The 19,690-nt window shown below is 49.6% G+C and overlaps 1 protein-coding gene across 1 annotated transcript in view; it reads right to left on the reverse strand.

Annotated features, from left to right (window-relative positions):
* Positions 1-133: 133 nt before the first annotated feature.
* The window catches only part of LOC119966051 (ornithine decarboxylase 1-like), a 100,256-nt gene continuing 80,699 nt past the window's right edge, over positions 134-19,690 (reverse strand). Inside the window, exons 8-10 of the mRNA XM_038797215.1 lie at positions 13,966-14,078; positions 6,221-6,435; positions 134-863 (exon numbers count right to left, since the gene is read on the reverse strand). Of these exons, the coding sequence (XP_038653143.1) occupies positions 818-863; positions 6,221-6,435; positions 13,966-14,078 (374 nt within the window). The 3' untranslated portion in view covers positions 134-817. The remainder of the gene's footprint in view (positions 864-6,220; positions 6,436-13,965; positions 14,079-19,690) is intronic.

Raw genomic sequence — 19,690 nt, forward strand, 5'->3', positions numbered from 1 at the left:
GTGAGTCTGTGGAACTCTTTGCTGCAGAAGGCTGTGGAGGACAGACATATAGTTTCTTGATTAATGAGGGAATCAGGGGTTATGGGGAGAAGGTAGGAGAATGGGCATGAGAAAAATATCAGCCATGATTGAATGGTGGAGCAAACCCGATGGGCCGTGTGGCCTAATTCTGCTCCTGTGACTTATGGTCTTATGGTCTTTACTCAAAACATTGACATTATATTTTCCATTGTTATCAGCTTGCCTGAGTAAACATCTTTTTACCATGTTGCCAGCTTCTCAACAGATCCAAAGCACAAGTTCCATCAACCTAGCCAAACCACTCTACCACTACATGGGTTCCATATTTAAATAATTTAAAAAAAACATAAAACCAGCAGACACATTCCCAATTACTGGATTTCCTTGATTTTCATATTATCCCGATTTCCTGATACATAAAATTAGAAAGATTTCATCACATGATTAAATTAATCACTTTCCCATTTCTCATTCTATGGGAGCATAATCAAACATTAAATAAGGGGTTTCAGGTAAATTCAAATAACATTTTTAGGATTGCTTTTTCCCATTCGGCTGCTTAGCAAATCATTGGAAAGTGCAAAGTTAAATGATGATTTATGATAAACAAGTTCCACTACAATAAACATTGATTCTTAATCATTTAAAACATGGCAAAACAGGGAACAAGACAACTCGAAGCACTGCAGATGCTGGAGAAATCAGAATTGTTTTCACCATCTCATTGTTGTTGATAATAGATGAAAAGGGATATTCAGCACCGTCTCAGTCAGTGAGCATCCACACTGTTCTGTTCTTATGCAGGAGATTCATTTCTTTTCTTTATCTTCTGGACAGTTTCCCTTTGTGGGAAATGTTACAAATTAATTCATGAAAATGCAAACATGACCATGCAAAGGAATTTGTGTGCAATAGATCACTGTGAAGAAATATAGTACAATATTGACTTCCGGTGGCAGCCATGGAGTGATTGGTCGCATATTTGGTAGCTCCCACTTGTGGTGGACCTTTTAGCCTTGTTCCCCTGGATAACGGTGGATTTGATTGACAAAACAGGAGACTGGTGAATTAGAGAAGAAGGATTCCCCACCAGTGTATGGATTCGTGGACCAGAAGTGGTCTGAAAAGGAATGAATGTTGGTCGAAGTCGGGAGTGGAGTCTGCAGCACAGGAGAATATGGCAGAGGGTCAGGGACTGAAACTGCCGGCCCGGTGGTCTACGGAGCAACTGGTGGTCTTTCTCCAGGAGAAACTCGCTCAGCAAAAAATTGAATACCTGGATCCGATTAAGACGGGATTGACCATGTGGAGCAAACATTGGAAGCCCAGGGCCAGGCGATCGTGAAGGTGGAAGAGGCGGTGGCTGAGCGCGATGACTAGCTAGCTGCGATGGCGGTGGAGATGGAGCTGATGGAAGACCACCAGAAAAGGCTGCAGGAGAAAGTGGAGGATTTGGAGAACAGATCGCGCAGCCATAACCTGAAGATCGTTGGGTGCCGGAAGGAAGGGAGGGATAGGACGCAGGTGCATATGTGGCAGTATGTTCGAGAAGCTGCTAAGGGAAGGTGCGTTTGCTCGGCCCTTGGTGGCGGACAGGGCGCTCAGGGAGCTTATGAAGAAGCTGCTGAGGAATGAGCCACTGAAGGCGATGGTGGTGTGAATGCACTGATTCCTGGACAAGGAACAGATCTCGAGGTGGGCCACACAGACGAGGAGCTATTCATGGGAAGGCAACGAACTGTGTATCTACCAAGACTTGAGTGCAGAACTGGCCAAATGAAAGGCAAGTTTTAACAAAGTTAAATGGGCCCTCTTTAAGAAGGGGGTGAAGTTTGGTATGCTGTACCCAGCACGTCTGTGGGTCACTTATGAGGAAAGCCAGGAGCTTTACTTTGGATCATCAGATGAGGCGATGAACTTTGTAAAAGGACAGGGGACTGGCAGGTGATGGAGGATATTGAACTCGGGCGAGTAGTTGTGTTTGTGATCTGCTGCTAAATCTCCTTTCTTTCTTGTGGTTTTCATGTATTATTTTGCACTAAGTTTGGAGACGTTGCTCAGTTTTGTATGCAGGTTACCTTCGTTCTTAATGTGGGATGGTGGATGGCGAGCAGGTGATAAGCTTGTTTGGGGGGGTTGGGATTGTTCTTTAGTTATGGCGGGGGGACGGGGAGGTATTGATCTGCCGACAGGGGAGGGACTGGCGCTTGGATACAGATTGGGGGTCGATGACGGCGGGTGCCCGAGGGCAGACCTGGAGAAGCACGGGATGCGGGCTGGAGGCTGGCCGAAGAAGAGTTATGGTTGATTGGTTGGGGGGGTGCCCCCCGGCCAGGCTGATCAAATGGAATGAGAGAGGGCTGAATGGGCCTGGGCCGGCCAGGAGGGCTCGCGTGTTCGCGCTTCTGACGGGTTTAAAGGGGGACGTGGCAATGCTACAAGAGACACACCCGAGGGTGGTGGATTAGACTGGGCTGAGGAAGGGGTGGGTTGGGCAGGTATTACCTTCGGGGCTAGACTCTAAAATTAGGGGGGGTAGTGATTTTGATTAATAAGCGGGTGTCATTTGAGGTAAGGAGCATAGTGGCGGACTTGCGGGGTAGGTAAGCTATGGTGAGTGGGAAGCTGGAGGGGATGCCGGTGGTATTAGTGAATATCTATGCACCAAACTGGGATGACGCGGAGTTTATGATGTGGGTGTTGAGGAAGATCCCGGACCTGGACTCGCATAAGCTGATCATGGGGGGGGACGAGGTATTTTAATACGGTTATAGATCCGGGGTAGGAACGGTCGAGTTCGAGGACAGGGAGGGTGCCACCTGCGGCGAAGGTACTAAAGGGGTTAAGGGAACAGATGGGAGGGGTAGATTTGTGGAGGTTTGGACGGCCAATGTCGAAGGAGTTTTCTTTTTTCTCCCATATGCACAAAGTGTACTCTTGGACCGATTTTTTCGAATTGACAGGGCTTTCCTGGCAGGGGTGGTAGATGCCAAGTATTCGGTGATCGTTGTGTCGGACCATGTCCCACACTGGGTATATTTACGGCTGAGCAAGGAGGCGGGGCCAGCGCCAGCACTGGAGATTGGATGTAGGACTGTTAGCGGATGAGGAGGTGTGTGTACGGGTAAGGGAGGCCATCCAGAATTATGTGGAGATAAATGACACAGGGGAGGTGTCGGCAGCAACGGTATGGGAGGCACTGAAGGCAGTAGTGAGGGGGGAGTTTATTTTGATACAGGCTCATAGGGAGAAGGTGGAGTGGGTAGAGATGGATAGGTTGGTTCGGGAGATTCTCCAGGTGGACAGAAGGTACTCGGAAGCCCAGAGGGGGGAGTGGTGGGGATGAGGCAATTCTTGGAGGGTTTGGAGTTTCCGAAGGTGGAGGAAGGGTTGGTGGAGGGACTGGGAGGCCCGATCGGGATTGTTGAAGTAGTAGAGGGATTGGGGGCCATGCAGTTGGGCAAGGCTCCGAGGCCTGACTGATACCTAGTGGAATTTTGAGACGTTTTCGGGGGTGCTGGGTCCGTTGCTGGTAAGGGTGTTTAATGAGGCAAGGGAGCAGGGTGTTCTTCCCCCAACAAAATCACAGGCTTAGATTGCATTGATTCTGAAGGGGGAGAAGGACCCAAAACAATGTGGGTCATACAATCTCCATACTAAATGTAATCGCCAAATTGCTGGCCAAGATTTTGACCTTGAGGATAGAGGATTGTGTTCCGAAGGTGATATGGGAGGACCAGACGGTATTTGTCAAAGGAAGGCAGTTAATGGCCAACGTTAGAAGGCTCTTGAATGTCAGCACTGTCTGTGTGGAGTCTGCACGTTCTCGCTGTGTCTGTGTTGGTTTCCTCAGGGTGGTCTGGTTTCCCACCACAGTCCAAAGACGTGCGGTTAGGTGGATTGGTCATGATATATTGCCCTTAGTGACCAAAAAGGTTCGGAGGCAATATTGAGTTACGGGGATAGGATGGAAGCGAGGGCTTAAGTAGGTCGGTGCAGACCCGATGGGCCGAATGGCCTCCTTCTGCACTGTATGTTCTCTGATGCCCTCCGAGGGGAGGGAGGTGGAGGTGGTGGTCGCTATGGACACGGAGAAGGCCTTTGACCGGGTGAATTGCAATTATTTGGTGGAGGTCCTGGGGCAGTTTGGGTTTGGACAGAGCTTTGTAGACTGGGTCCAGTGGTTGTACCGGTCACCGGTGGCGAATGTGCGGACAAACCGAGTGAGCTCTGACCATTTTAGACTGAGCCTGTGGAACAAGGCAGGGATGTCCACTCTCCCCACTGTTGTTTGCCTTCGCTATAGAGTCATCGGTGATGGCGCTGAGAGCGTCAAAGGATTGGAGCGGGGGATGGGGGGTAGACCATAGGGTCTCGTTGTATGCGGACGACCTACTCCTATATATTTCTGACCCGTTAGGGGGATGGGAGAGATCATGCAGATCGCAGGGGAATTTGGCAGGTTTTCGGGGTATAAATTGAACATGGGTACGAGTGAGGTTTTTGTGATCCAGGTGAGGGGGTAGGAGAGGAGATTGGGGGGAGTTGCTGCTTAAAGTGTTGGGAGGGAGTTTTCGACTTGGAAATCCAGGGGATGGGAGCAGTTACATAAATTAAATCTGGCCCGGTTAGTTGAGCAAATGAAGGTGGACTTTTGGAGGTGCGACATGCTCCCGTTGTCACTGGCGGGGAGGGTACAGACCATAAAGATGACGGTTCTCCCGAGATTTTGTTTTTTTTCCAGTGTCGGCACTACCGAACGTTTGGAACTATTACTGGGCGGAAAATATAGCTATGATCAGGAAGTGGGTAGTGGGTGAGGGGTCGGTGTGGGAGCAGGTGGAAGCGGCATCACGTGGGGGCACAAGTCTAGGGGCTTTGGTAACGGCACCTCTGCCGTTCCCGCCGGCTCGGTAGTCGGTTGTGGTGGCTCTGAGGGTATGGGGGCAGTGCTGGAAGCACATGGGAGTGGAGGGAGTGTCGGTGTGGGTTCCAATTTGTGGCAATCACCGGTTGTGCCGAGGACGTTAGATGGGGGGTTTCGGAGGTGGCAAAGGGCAGGGATTGAGAGGCTGGGGGTTCTGTTTATCGATGGGAGCTTTCCTTGTTTGGAGGATTTGGAGGAGGAGTTTGAACTACCAGGAGGGAATGGGTTTCGCTATCTGCAGGTGAGGGACTTTGTACAAAGGCAGGTTTTGACCTTTCCGCTTCTACCGCCCCAGGGGATACAGGATGGGGTCGTTTCAAAAATGGGAGTGGGGGAGGGGAAGGTCTCGGATATTTCTCAAGAGCTCATGGTGTGGGAGGGAACCCAGATAGGGAAGGTAAAGCGCAAGTGGGAAGCTGAGCTGGGTAAGGAGCTAGAGGCAGGTCTGTAGGAGGATGCTCTGAGTAGAGTCAACATGTACTCATCCTGTGCCAGGCACAGCCTGATTCAATTCAAGGTGGTTCACCGGGCACACATGACAGTGGCCCGGATGAGCAGGATTTATGGGGTGGAGGGTAGATGCGGGAGGTGTGAGGGAGGACCCACAAATCATGTCCTCATGTTTTGGGCATGTCCAAAGCTTTGAGGATTCTGGCAAGGATTTACCGACGTCATGTCCACGGTGCTAAAAGCGAGGGTGGCCCCAAGTCCAGAGATGGCGATCTTTGGAGTGTCAGAAGACCCGGGATGACACCGGGGGTGAGAGAGGCTGATGTTTTGGCCTTTGCCTCCTTGGTAGCCCGGAGACGGATGATATCATACCAGAGGGACTCGGAGCCCCATGGGTTTCTCAGGCTGGATCTCTCAGGCTTGAGAAAATTACGTTTGCTCTGAGAGGATCAATATTAGGGTTCATTTGGAGGTGGCAGCCATTTATCGACTTCTTCGGGGAAAACTAAACTGTGAGCAGATACAATAGGGGGGAGGGCAGTGTTAGGGGACATGGGGGGGGGGGGGTGGTTAGTTTAGTTCAGTTTAGGTTAGGCGGGATCAGCAAGAGGAGATGGAGGGATTGGGGAACTGTGTGTATAAGCCATGTTGGCTGTGTATGGTGGTTGGTTGGGGGTGTTATGCACGGAACTATGTTTACATTTTTATTTGTATATTTTTGTTGTCATAAAATCATAAATGCCCTAATAAAATGTTTTTTTTTAAAAATAGTACAATTTTCTGTTCTCTAATTTTGAGGAAATGATATGTTTGTTTCCTTACCAAGCCTTCTTGGATATTACATAATGTGCCGTGGGTCCATCAAAGCCATTGAAAGTGGTTAAGGTACTGACAGTGTATGCTCCCATGTTTTGAACCAGAAGCCAATCTCCAATCTTAAGTTCAGGCAGCTTCCAGACATCAGTTATATTATCATTTGCATCACAGGTGGGTCCCCAAACCCTTGTCCTGTACAGCTTTTGGTCATGGAAGTCTTTCTGTTGGAAATAAATACCAGGTCAATGTTGTTAACTTCAAAGCAAAATTTGTAGCGAAGTCAATGGTCAACCTTTCCTGATCCCTTTGGCTTTTCCCTGCCTTGTCACGGGCATGAAGAGCGGACAATGGGATGCTATAATCACCATAGTCTTGAGGTCATGTTGCAGCTGGACAAAACTCTGGTGCGGCCGCATTTGGAGTATTGCGTGCAATTCTGGTCGCCGCATTATAGGAAGGATGTGGAAGCATTGGAAAGGGTGCAGAGGAGATTTACCAGAATGTTGCCTGGTATGGAGGGAAGATCTTATGAGGGAAGGCTGAGGGACTTGATAAGGGAATAGTGTAGATGGGCTTTAGAGTGGTTTCACAGGTCGGCGCAACATCGAGGGCCGAAGGGCCTGTACTGCACTGTAATGTTCTATGTTCTATAGCATCCATCACTGCTTTGTGATCCCGGATCAACTGACTACATCAGAGTTGGATGTTCCTCAACTGCTTTCAAACTGGGCAGGGTCATTGCATCTCAAATTCTCACCTATGGAATTTCTGTAATGATGGCAAATATCCTTAGGACAACACAAACCATGTCCCATCTCACTGAATCGTTTTTCTTCTTTATTCTTTCATGATATGTGTCGCTAGCAAGGGCCAGCAATTGCTGCCCATTCCTAATTACCATTGAACAGAGTGGCAATTAAGAGTCAACCACATCGCTGTGGGTCTGGAGTCATGCGTAGGCCAGACCAGGTAAGGATGGCATGTTATCCTTCCCTAAAAGATATTTGTGCATCAGATAGGTTTTTAATGGCAATTATCAAGGGTGTCATGGTAATAATTAGTCTTTTAATTCCAGATTTTATTGAATACACATTTCAACCTGGGTCCCCAGAGCAGAGTCCTGGGTCTCGGGATTAGTCTAGTGACAATGCCACTCGACCACCACCTCCCCTCACTAACCAAACTATCCAATGGATTCCACTCTTTGCATGCAGTAAGAAAGCTGGGAAACCGTACTAAACCTACATGCATGGGCATTGGCAACCCTGCTGCTGATTACCTACCGTCCGTCCTACGTTAATGAATCAGTACACTCCCTGTTGAAATATCACTTGGAGGAAGTACTGAGGGTAGCAAGGGCACGGAATGTGTTATGGGTGCGGGACTTCATAGACAATCACCAACAGTGGTTCCACTGCTGTAAGTTGCAGCAAACTCATCGGCGGAACAAAATGAACTGGACAAAGTTGGAAAAGGGCACAATCCATTTCTAAACGTGCCAGAAACCATAAAGATGGAAAGTTAAACCCAACACAACACACCAAAAAAGGTTCTTTTCAGAGCCGCACCGAGGGTGAGGAGCTAGACAAGTTTTCCACGATTAATGAGGGGCGAACTCCCGTGACGAATAGTCCCTGCAAGCTCCATTCATCTGAAAGCACAATGGTGAGAAATTCCGGGCGTGATTCTCCGCAAATGCGGAGAGTCGTAAAGGCTGCCGTGAAACTGGCCGTGTTTCACGGCAGCCTCCGCGCCCCCTCCCGGGACCCAATTCTCCCCCCCAGGCGGGGCTAGCAGCGGGGCCCCGTGAAACATGGCATCGCGGGCTTAGCGACCGTCACTAAGTCCGCGCGCCAAGCATCACGCGGATGACGCGCACGATTACGTCAGCTGCGCAGGCGCGGGTTGGACGGCTCCAACCCGCGCATGCGCGGATGACGTCATCATGCAGACGTGTCAAACCCGTGCATGCGCGGGCCACCATGCCCCTCAGCCGCCCCGCGGACTGATCCTGCGGGGCGGCAGAAAAACAAATAGTGCGCGGGTATCGGACCCTCTGCCCACGATCGGTGCCCATGCCACCATTGGCACGGCCGTGGTGCGGCCGTGCCAATCGGTGCCATGGTTGTCCGGGACGGGCACTTTGCGGCCGTTTTCACGAACGCTGAAAGCAGGTGTGGTCGCGGGTCAAATGTGTACTTGTCCACTTTGGTAGGAAGAAGCACGAAAATATTTAAATGGAGAGAGATTGCAAAACTCTGGTCAAACAGAGGCATCTGAGTGTCCTGGTACAGGAATCACAAAAAGTTAGTATGCAGGTACAGCAATTGAATAGGAAGGCAAATGGATTGTTGGTGTTTACTGCAAGGAGAATGGATTATAAAAGTTATAATGTTTTATTGCATCTGATATGAGACCATATCTGGAATACTGTGTACAGTTTTGATCTCTTTACTTGAAAAAACATACATAATTGCCTGAGAAGCAGTAGAGAGAAGGTTCACTCAACTCATTCCTGGGATGAAAGGCTTATCCTTTGAAGACAGATTAAACAGGTTGGGTCCATACCCATTAGAGTTTAGAAGAATTTACAGGTGATCTTATTGAAACACACAAGTGTTAGGAATTTTGGAAATTAATGAGGTTAACAGTGAACTTGAGATGAAAACAAAATAACAGACAAGTGACAAGACTAGCAGGCGTCTAGAAGAATAATGAGATGCGATTTGCCCAGGAATAAGATAAACAGACATCTGGAGACAATGAGATGCAAATGACCATATCAGACATATTGTTTGCCAGAGATCGTTAGGGCTATAGAAATGATAACTTCTAAAGGCAAGGAATTTGATAAATGTAGACAGCTAGTACCCTCATTGGGGAAGGAGACTAGTTCTCCATCCAAAAGTCAGGCAGGCCAGTTCCATCTATGGTCCGAACCACGGAGGCCTGCTCCACATAACATTTAGAGCCGTGGCAGATTGCAGATATTCTCGTCTAAAAGATGCTGCTCTGTGCCTTTGCTGAACCAGGTAGAGAGGTTTCCCAGACTTGGTTACCTAAGCAATATTGTGTGGTAACTATCAGCTGGATTTGGCATACATAGAATTACTATCTTTGGATGTTATGTGAGAAAATTGGTGCCCCAGTGATTTCAGGTAATATGGGTATATTTTGGTAACAAGAGGTAACTTCTGATAAATATATCAATAACTAAACAGGTAATTTTAAGTATATAGTGTATATTAGTCTTTTGTCATGTTATTTTTTCTTTCACGTTAATAAATATTCTTTATTAATTGTTTACACAACAACTGGTCAGGTTCCTCACTGGGTTGTCAGAGTCCTGCCTGCCGAAGCAAATCGTCTTTGCCCAGCTCAAGGAAGGACAAAGGAAGTGTTTCAAAGATACCCTGAAGGCTTACCATAAGAACTGTAACACAGATGTCAATGCCTTGGAGACCCTTTTTCAGAAAAGATCTACTTGGAAGAACCTCCTGATTCTTTGAGGACACTGAGGTCAAGAGGAAAATGAGTCTGAGAAACAAATACCAATGAACAAGGGTTCATGGACTGATTTCACCACTCGAACAATAAAGGTTGGGACGCCAGAGGAAGCGATAGAATTTGTCAGGGACAATGGACTGGCAAGAGAAGGAGGACATTGAACTTTTGAGGAGATGTTCATTTTCTGTTCCTTTCTGTTTGTTTGTGTTTACTTCCGGGGCCATTGCCCCGTGTTTTTCCTTTGTGGCGGATGGGTGGTTGCTCTTTTCTTTGTGTTTGGGTTGGTGTTGTTTTGTTTGCACTGGGATGATGTTTGAGCGGTGGGGGGGGGGGGGGGGGGGGGTGGGGAGGGGGGAATCAGCAGTGGGGTAGGTGCCATGGGCGGGGGCTACCAGGTTAGCTGGGTGGGCTAGTTCACGGAAGCACAGTGGGGGGTGAGCAGGTGATTAGAGTGTTGATGGGTGTTGGGATTGTTATTTTGTGGTGGGGGAGGGGGGGAGAACTACTGACAGGGGAGGGGTATGTAAGGTGTGGTATGGGGAGAGTTGATAACGCTGGACATCGAGAGTGGGCCTGAGGGGGTGTGGGATGCGGGCTGGAGGCTGGCCCAAGAAAGGATAAGTTCATTGGGGGGAGCGGCGGGTGGGCGGCAGACTGATTACATGGAATGTGAGAGGGCTGAATGGGCCGGTCAAGTGGGCTCGTGTATTCGCACATTTAAGGAGTTTAAATGCAGACGTGTCTCTTCTGAATGAAACACACTTGAAGATTGGGGATCACACAAGGCTTAGGAAAGGGTGCATAGAGCAGATATTTCATTCTGGGTTAGACTCAAAGACAAAGTGGGTAGCAATATTGATTAACAAACGGGTAGCTTTTGAAGTTGGGAGTACAATGGCAGATTCTGGGGGGAGGTAAGTTATGGTGAATGGGAAATTGGAGGGGATGCTGGTGGTATTGGTGAATATTTATGCTCCAAATTGGGACAATATGGAGTTCATGAGGTGTGTATTGGGAATGATCCCTGATCTGTGCTCACACTGGTTGATAATGGGGGGCATGTTTAAAACGGTTCTGGATTCAAGGTAGGATCGGTCGTGTCCGAGGTTAGGGAGGGTGTTGGCGGTAGCAAAGGAGCTGAAGGGGTTTATGGAGCACATGGTGGGGGGTGGATCAATGGAGGTTTGAGAGACCGAGGGTGAAGGAATTTTTGTTTTTCTCCCATGTGCACAGGGTGTACTCCCAAATTAACTTTGTCGTGCTGGATAGAACGTTGTTGGCAGGGCTGGTCGGTTTGGAATACTCCGCAATTGTACTGTCAGACCACAGACTGCACTGGGTATACTTGTGGGTAAACGGGGAGGGGGTCAGCGCCTGCAGTGGAGGTTGGATGTGGGGTACTTTTGTCGGGCCAGGAGGTTTGTGAGCGGGTGGTGCGGCTATTCGGGGATATATGGAGCTGAACGACACGGGGGAGGTTTCAGTGGCCACGTTGTGGGAGGCCCTGAAGGCAGTAGTGAGGAGGGAGTTTATCTCGATACAGGCGCACAGGTGCGGGTGGAGATGGAAAGGCTAGTGGAGGAGATCTTGCAGGAGAACAGGAGGTGTTCGGAGGCCCCAGACACGGGGTTGTTGAGAGAGCAGCAGAAATGCGGATGGAGTTTGGGCTTTTATCCACGGGGAAGGCGGTAGGGCAGTTAAGGAGGGCAAGGGGATGGTCTATGAATATGGGGAGAAGACGAGCAGGATGCTGGCGCATCAATTGAGGAAACAGGAGGCAGCGAGGGAGATCGGGAAAATGAAGGACGGGGTGGGGTACACTGCCTTAGACCGGTGAGGGTAAATGGTGTGTTTGGAATTTCTACAGGAAACTGGGGTGGAGGCAATGAGGCGGTCTTTGGAGGGGTTGGAGTTCCTAAGAGTGGAGGAGGACCTGGTGGAGGGGCTGGGAGCTCCCATTGAGCTGGTAGAGGTGGTGGAGAGGCTTAAGGCAATGCAGTCGGGCAAGGCCCCGGGCCCAGATGGATACCCAGTGGAGTTTTATAAAAGGTTTTCGGGGATCCTGGGGCCTTTGCTGGTAAGGGCGTTTAACCAGATAATGAATGAATGAATGAAATTAATTGAAAATCGCTTATTGTCACAAGTAGGCTTCAAATGAAGTTACTGTGAAAAGCCCCTAGTCACCACATTCCAGCGCCTGTTCAGGGAGGCTGGAATGAGAAGCGGTAAGGGAGCGGTTATCTGTACTTGGGTTTCCAGAAGGTGCCTGATAAGATGCCACACCAAAGGCTATTGCAGAAAATAAAAGTTAATGATGTAGGGTGTAATATATCAGCATGGATAGGATATTGGCTGGCTGGAATTAGCCGAGAGTATGCGTAAATAGGTATTGTTCTGATCGGTAGGATGTGATGATTGGAGTACTGCAGACTCTGTGCTTGTATCTCAACTTCTTACAATTTATATCAATAATTTAGATGAGGGGGAATGAAGGCATGGTAGCTAACTTTGCAGATGATACAAAGACAGGTAGAAAAATATGTTGTGATATGAAATATGAAGAAGACATAAAGAGTTTGCAGACAGAGATAAATAGGTTGAGTAAGTAGGCAAACATCTGGCAGATGGAATATAATATGGCAAAAGGTGAAGTTATTCATTTTGTCAGGAAGAATAAAAAAAAGCAGAGTATTACTTAAATGGAGAACAGCCGCAGAATTCCAAGGTGCAGAGGGATCTAGGTGTACTAGTGCATGAATCACAAAACATTAATATGAATGAATGACTACAGCAAATAATTAAGTGGACGTGTGGAATGTTATATTTTAATATGAGAGGAATTGAACATAAATGTGAGGATGTTATGCCTCAGTTATACAGGCTATTGGTGAGACCACATCTCAAATATTCTGTGCAGTTTTGGTCTCCTTATTTAAGGAAATGTGTAAATGTGTTGGGGCAGTTAAGAGCAGGTTTACTAGGTTGACACCTGGAATGAACGGGTTGTCTTATGAGGAAAGGTTAGATATACTTGGCTTGTTTTCGCTGGAGGTTAGAAGAGTGAGGAGTGATTTGGTTTAAGTATACAAGATCCTGAATGGTCCCGAAAAGCTGGACATAGAAAGGATATTTACTCTTGTGGGCGAGTCTTCAACTAGGGGAAGTATTAAAACCAGGTGTCATCCTTTTACGATGGAGATGGGGAAACTATTTTTCTCTGACAGTTGTCTGACTTTGGAACTCTGCCACAGAAGGCGGCAGAGGTGGCACCATTGATTATTTTTAAGGCATAGGTGGATAGATTCTTGTTAGGCAAAATGATCTAAGGTTGGCGGGGTAGATTGGAATGTGGAACTTGAAATATAAACAGATCAGCCATGATCTTATTAAATGGCAGAGCCAGCTTGAGGGGTCGAATAGATGACTTCTGCTGCTATTTTGTATGTTCATACACATGCTTGCGTTTAAGACAATGGGAGCTGCAAATCAGCCAAATGCACCAAAGGACACTCATACCCCCCCCCCGGGAAATATGAAATAACCCGCTGGTTTTGACTGTCTTGAAATGTGTCAAAGGTTTGAGAAATGAAAGATTAAAAATATGATTACTTGTTCAACATCAATAACTGCAAGATGTGTTAATTGAATTCCTTGTTGGAACATAACAGACAGAAGGTTTAAGAATTGATTTTACCAAGCCAGGCACAGATAGAAAAATCAAAGTAACCTTGAAGAACAGCTGAACGAAGCAGTAAGGAATCTCTCTCTCTGAAGCTAAGAGAGTCTGCTGCAAGGTGCAGTTACCCAAACTTCAAGTTAACGCTAAGATTTTAAAGGAAACCAACTAACTTCAAATGCTACAATGATCAACAATCTATGCCTCAGGGACTAGCACAGGACTTAATCATATATTCTTTTAACTTTTACTTGGACTCTAACTTTTCTAACTTCTGAGGTCTGTGCGGGTTATTGCATATTTTATTATTTTTCCTTGGGTTTAGTAACTAATAATTTTTTTTTTGACTCAAGAAAATCTGGTTTGATTGGTTCCTTATTAAAAAGGCAAATACATTGGGATTGAAAAAGGCTTATATAGGGAAAATAAATGTTTAAAACGTTTTTGTTGCGGGGGATGAATAAAGGTGAGCCAGTACACTCCTCCTAAGCTGATTCTCACATTACAGATACACATGCCTCTCAAAGTAGTACCATTTACTTGTATATATGTTTTTGTGAACCCTTACTTTATACAGGGTTGGCTTCAACAGATCACGGAATTGACTAAGATTGTCGAATGAGCCATACACACCATCATTTATATAGTACATAATGGTCTTGGTATTCTCAGCCTCCTCATCTAGAAAAGAGAATTGAAGATTCATTAAAACATTCACAAATTGAACTTTAAAAAAAATCACTTGTGTTAAAAACGTTTATGAATATAAAGGAGTTTCTTTCTCCTCTTTTTGTTGACTTTTGTCCACCTTATGTTACATAGTCAGAGAAAGTTTCTATTATTTTCCATTTCTTTAATTAATTTTCTGCTTGTGTGTACCCAGGTTGATGCTTTGCCTCTCACCTGTTTTCATAGGCTATGTGCGTCCCATTTCCTGATCTGGACTGTGTGCAGGCTGGAGTGTACAGGTGGAAAATTGATTCTACTGATTCTTTCTGCTGCTATGATTTGCGGCCCATGGCTATTCGTGCCCTCAGTTAATTTTATTTAATGTGTGAACTTAGCTATTTTCAACTGGGATGCCATTCCCGGAAAAATGGTGGAAGCAGCATCAATAGTCACTTTCAAAAGAGAATTGGATAAATACTTGCAAAGGAAAACATTGTTATGTTACAAAGAAAGAGCAGAGGAATGAGACTAATTTAATGCTTTCAAAATATTGGCACAGACACAATGCTCTAAATGGCCTCCTTCTGTGCTGTATTATTCTATGATTCTATGTCACTGTTGGGAGAATCAGAACTCAGTCTGATCCTTCTACTTTGGAAATCCACACACAAAGCACTCTTTTTAGATGTTACATTTCGAAGTGAGAGGCCGGCTGATTTATTATCCTTCAGGGTGTAGCGCTAACAATTATACTCAAAGCCGAGAGACTGGTTCAATAGAGGCTTTATTGTTGTACGATGTTGTCCCTCCATCTGCAACTGTAGACTAAGGGTCTGAGCAGCTCTCATACATTTATACATAAGCTCCCTGTGGGCGGAGCTAGCCAGCAGGGGCTTACCGGAGGAACCTGTATTACAGGTACAGGCATACACCCCCCTACTGCAGTACACATAACTACAGTGGTTATCTCACCACATTCACCCCCTGTAAAAAATGAGTCCGGCAGGGGTGACATGTAACTCTAATACAAAGGATGCTATTTACAAGAGGGTCCAACAAGGAAAATCAAGAGTCCATCCGGTTAGCAGGTTACAGGTTGAGCCGAATCGGTGGTCGAACGTTCCGCTGTGATCGGCGTAGCTATGGTGGTGACGTCGGCACAGGCGGTGATGGCAACGATGGTGCAGGTGTTGGCGGTGTTGGTGCTGGCTGCTGGCGGGATGACTCCGAGAGCAAGCCGAAATCTTCCGTGTCCTCCAGGATGGGCAGGGGGATGAGGGATGGACCTGATGGGCACGAATAGGGGGGCGCTGGGGTTGGCGCGGGAAGGGGTGTGGGCATGGGATCGGCACCTGAGGGAGCCAGGTCCCGGAGCGAGACTGTGTCCTGGCGGCCGTTGGGGAACTCCACGTAGGCATACTGAGGGTTGGCGTGGAGAAGGCGTACTTTGTCCACCAGGGGTTCCGCCTTGTGGTGCCGTACATGCCTACGGAGAAGGACTGGGCCCGGAGTCATGAGCCAAGTCGGGAGCGACACCCCGGATGTGGACTTCCTAGGGAAGGCAAAAACACGTTCATGGGGTGTACTGTTAGTTGCGGTGCACAGTAGCGACCGAATGGAATGGAGCGCGTCAGGGAGGACCTGCTGCCAGCGAGCGGCTGGGAGGTTCCTGGACCGTAGGGCCAGCTGGACGGCCCTCCATACCGTCCCGTTCTCCCTCTCTACCTGCCCGTTTCCCCAGGGGTTGTAGCTGGTCGTCCTGCTGGAGGCGATAACCCTGCTGAGCAGGAATTGACGCAGCTCATCACTCATGAATGAGGATCCCCTGTCACTGTGGATATAGTCGGGGAAACCGAACAGGGCGAAAATGGAATCCAGGGCCTTGATGACGGTGGCAGACGTCATATCCGGGCATGGGATGGCGAATGGGAACCTAGAAAATTCATCGACCACACTAAGGATGTAGGTGTTGTGGTCGGTGGAGGGAAGGGGCCCTTTGAAGTCCACGCTGAGGTGTTCAAAGGGGCGGGATGCTTTCACCAGGCGCGCGCGGTCTGGCTGGTAGAAGTGCGGCTTGCACTCCGCACAGATCTGGCAGTCTCTGGTGACTGTCCGTACTTCCTCGACGGAGTAGGGCAGATTGCGGGCTTTGATCAGATGGTACAAGCGAGTGACCCCCGGATGGCAAAGGCTCTCGTGCAAGGCACGGAGCTGGTTCACTTGTGCACTGGCACATGTACCTCGGGAGAGGGCGTCTGGGGCTCGTTGAGCTTTCCGGGGAGATACAAGATCTCGTAGTTAAAGGTAGAGAGCTCGATTCTCCACCGCAAGATTTTGTCATTCTTGATCTTGCCCCGCTGCGTGTTGTTGAACATGAAGGCTACCGACCGTTGGTCAGTGAGGAGAGTGAATCTCCTGCCGGCCAGGTAATGCCTCCAGTGCCGCATCGCTTCTACGATTGCCTGGGCTTCCTTTTCAACAGAGGAATGCCGAATTTCGGAGGCGTGGAGGGTGCGTGAAAAGAATGCCACGGGTCTGCCGGTCTGATTCAGCGTGGCGGCAAGGGCGACATCTGAAGCGTCGCTCTCTACTTGGAAAGACAGAGTCTCGTCTACGGCGTGCATCCCCGCCCTGGCTATGTCAGATCGAATGCGGGCGAAGGCCTGTTGTGCCTCGGCCGAGAGGGGAAAATGTGTGGACTGGATAAGTGGCCGGGCCTTGTCTGCGTATTGCAGGACCCACTGGGCGTAATAAGAAAAAAACCCAAGGTAGCGTTTGAGGGCCTTGGGGCAGTGGGGGATTGGGAGCTCCATGAGGGGGCGCATGCGGTCGGGATCGGGCCCCAGTAGTCCGTTTTGGACTACGTAGCCAAGGATGGCTAAGCGGTCTGTGCGGAACACGCATTTCTCCTTGTTGTACGTGATATTAAGGAGAGATGCGGTGTGGAGGAATTTATAAAGGTTGGCATCATGGTCCTGCTGGTCATGGCCGCAGATGGTGACATTGGCGAGGTACGGGACGGTGGCCTGCAGTCCGTACCGGTCAACCATTTGGTCCATTTCTCGCTGAAAGACCGAGACCCCATTCGTGACGCCGAAGGGAACCCTCAGAAATTGGTACAGACGACCATCTGCCTCGAAGGCAGTGTAGGGACGGTCCGATTTACGGATGGGGAGCTGGTGGTAGGCGGATTTCAGGTCAATAGTACAGAAGACCCGGTACTGTGCAATCTGATTGACCATATCAGAAATGCGGGGGAGGGGGTACGCGTCGAGCTGCGTGTACCGGTTGATGGTCTGGCTGTAGTCCACGACCATCCTGTGCTTCTCCCCGGTCTTAACCACTACCACCTGGGCTCTCCAAGGGCTGTTGCTGGCCTCGATGATACCCTCCCGAAGCAGCCGCTGGACTTCGGACCTGATGAAGGCCTTGTCCTGGGTGCTGTACCTTCTGCTCCTGGTGGCGACGGGCTTGCAATCCACAGCCAGATTGGCAAAGAGGGAGGGAGGCTCGACCTTGAGGGTCGCGAGGCTGCAAACGGTGAGGGGAGGTAGGGGTCCGCCAAATTTGAGGGTGAGGCTCTGGAGATTGCACTGGAAATCCAGGCCTCGTGAGAGTGAAGTGCAGAGGTCGGGGAGAATGTACAGATGGAAACGTACGAATTCCACACCCTGTACAGTGAGTTTAACCAGGCAGAAACCCCGGATCGGGACAGAGTGGGAACCGGAGGCAAGGGAGATCTGCCGGTCGGCGGGATGGACCGCAAGGGAATAGCGCCTTACCGTGTCTGGGTGGACGAAGCTCTCGGTGCTCCCGGAGTCGATGAGGCAGGAGGTCACATGGCCATTGACCAGCACCGATGTGGAAGAGGGTGCCAGGTTGCGAGGACGGGACTGGTCGAGCGTAACGGAGGCGAGCAGTGGTTGATCGCCGGTTGAGTCAGATGAGTCCGACGAGGAGCGGTAGCGACCCGTGTCCCGTGATGGCGGCCCCTGGAGACGAGATGGCGGCATCCGCAGTACCTGTGGGTAAAATGGCAGCGTCCATGGAGCGCACGTTGTGGGGTCGGAACAAAATGGCGGCGTCCATGGGGCGCACGTGGCGGGGGCGGCAAAAGATGGCGGCGCCCACTGATTGCACGTGGGGTCGGGGGAAGCGGACGGCGGGGCCCATTGAGGGAGCGGCTGAGGCGTGGGGACCGGCGGCGCGATAGCGGCGACCGTCCGGGACTGACACACCGCTGCAAAGTGGCCTTTCTTGCCACAAGCTTTGCAGGTCGCTGTGCGGGCCGGGCAGCGTTGGCGAGGGTGCTTCTGCTGGCCGCAGAAGTAACAGTGGGGACCCCCAGGGGGTGTGGTACGGCGGGCAGCGCAGGCATAGTGCGCGGGGGCGGCTGTTGGGGGGGCCGTTTGCGGGGTCCACGAGGGGTAGGACGGATGGGCCTGGGGGGCCGTTTGCAGGGTCCACGAGGGGTAGGATGGGTGGGCCGAGTGGCTAGCGGAGTAAGTTTGCGCACTATGGGAGGTGGCCGTCATGGAAAGCGCCAGGGCCTTTGCGGCCGCGAGGTCTGGGGCGACCCCTTCCAGCAGTCGTTGCCGGATGGGGTCCGATGCAATGCCTGTAACGAAGGCATCGCGCATGAGTAAGTCAGAGTGTTCCATGGCTGTGAGGGCCCGGCAGTCGCAGTCTCGTACCAGAGGTATAAGGGCCCTCCAGAAGTCCTCAATCGACTCACCCGGCTGCTGGACGCGAGTAGAAAGTTGATGCCTCGCAAACAGGGTGTTCGCCGATGTTGCATAGTTCTCCTTGAGCAGTTCCATAGCTGCGGTGTAGTCGGTCGCATCTCGAATGAGCGGAAAGACGCTGGAGCTAAGTCTGGAGTACAGGAGTTGCTTTTTTTGAGCCTCCGTCGGGGGAGGATCCGCTGAAGAGATGTAGGCCTCGAAGACTGCGAGCCAGTGATCAAAGTCTTTTCTGGCGTGAGGCGAATGCGGATCCAGCTGCAGACGGTCAGGCTTGATTCTGATGTCCATGGTGACTGGGAAATCATACAACAATAAATTGTAGCGCTAACAATTATACTCAAAGCCGAGAGACTAGTACAATAGAGGCTTTATTGTTGTACGATGTTGTCCCTCCATCTGCAACAGTAGACTAAGGGTCTGAGCAGCTCTCATACATTTATACATAAGCTCCCTGTGGGCGGAGCTAGCCAGCAGGGGCTTACCGGAGGAACCTGTATTACAGGTACAGGCATACATCCCCCTACTGCAGTACACATAACTACAGTGGTTATCTCACCACACAGGGCTCAAAATCATTTTTAATACTGATCCTGCCTGAAATCAGCTAAGTAGATTACAACCGCAAGCTTTACTCCTGGGTTGCATCTTCAGACATTAGTTACTGTCAAGGCTTAAAGTGGGCAATAAAGTGGCAAATGAAATACAGGGCGGAATTCTCCGACCCCCGCAGGGTCAGGGAATCGCCCAGGGCCGGCGTAAATCCCGCCCCCGCCGTGGCCAGAATTCTCTGCCACCCGGGAATGGGAGGAGCGGGAATCACGCCCCGCCGATCGCCGTGCCCCCCGCAGCGATTCTCCGGCCCGCGATGGGCCATAGTCC

This window comes from Scyliorhinus canicula, chromosome 5 (assembly GCF_902713615.1).
Source record: "Scyliorhinus canicula chromosome 5, sScyCan1.1, whole genome shotgun sequence".
Classification (NCBI taxonomy): domain Eukaryota; kingdom Metazoa; phylum Chordata; class Chondrichthyes; order Carcharhiniformes; family Scyliorhinidae; genus Scyliorhinus; species Scyliorhinus canicula.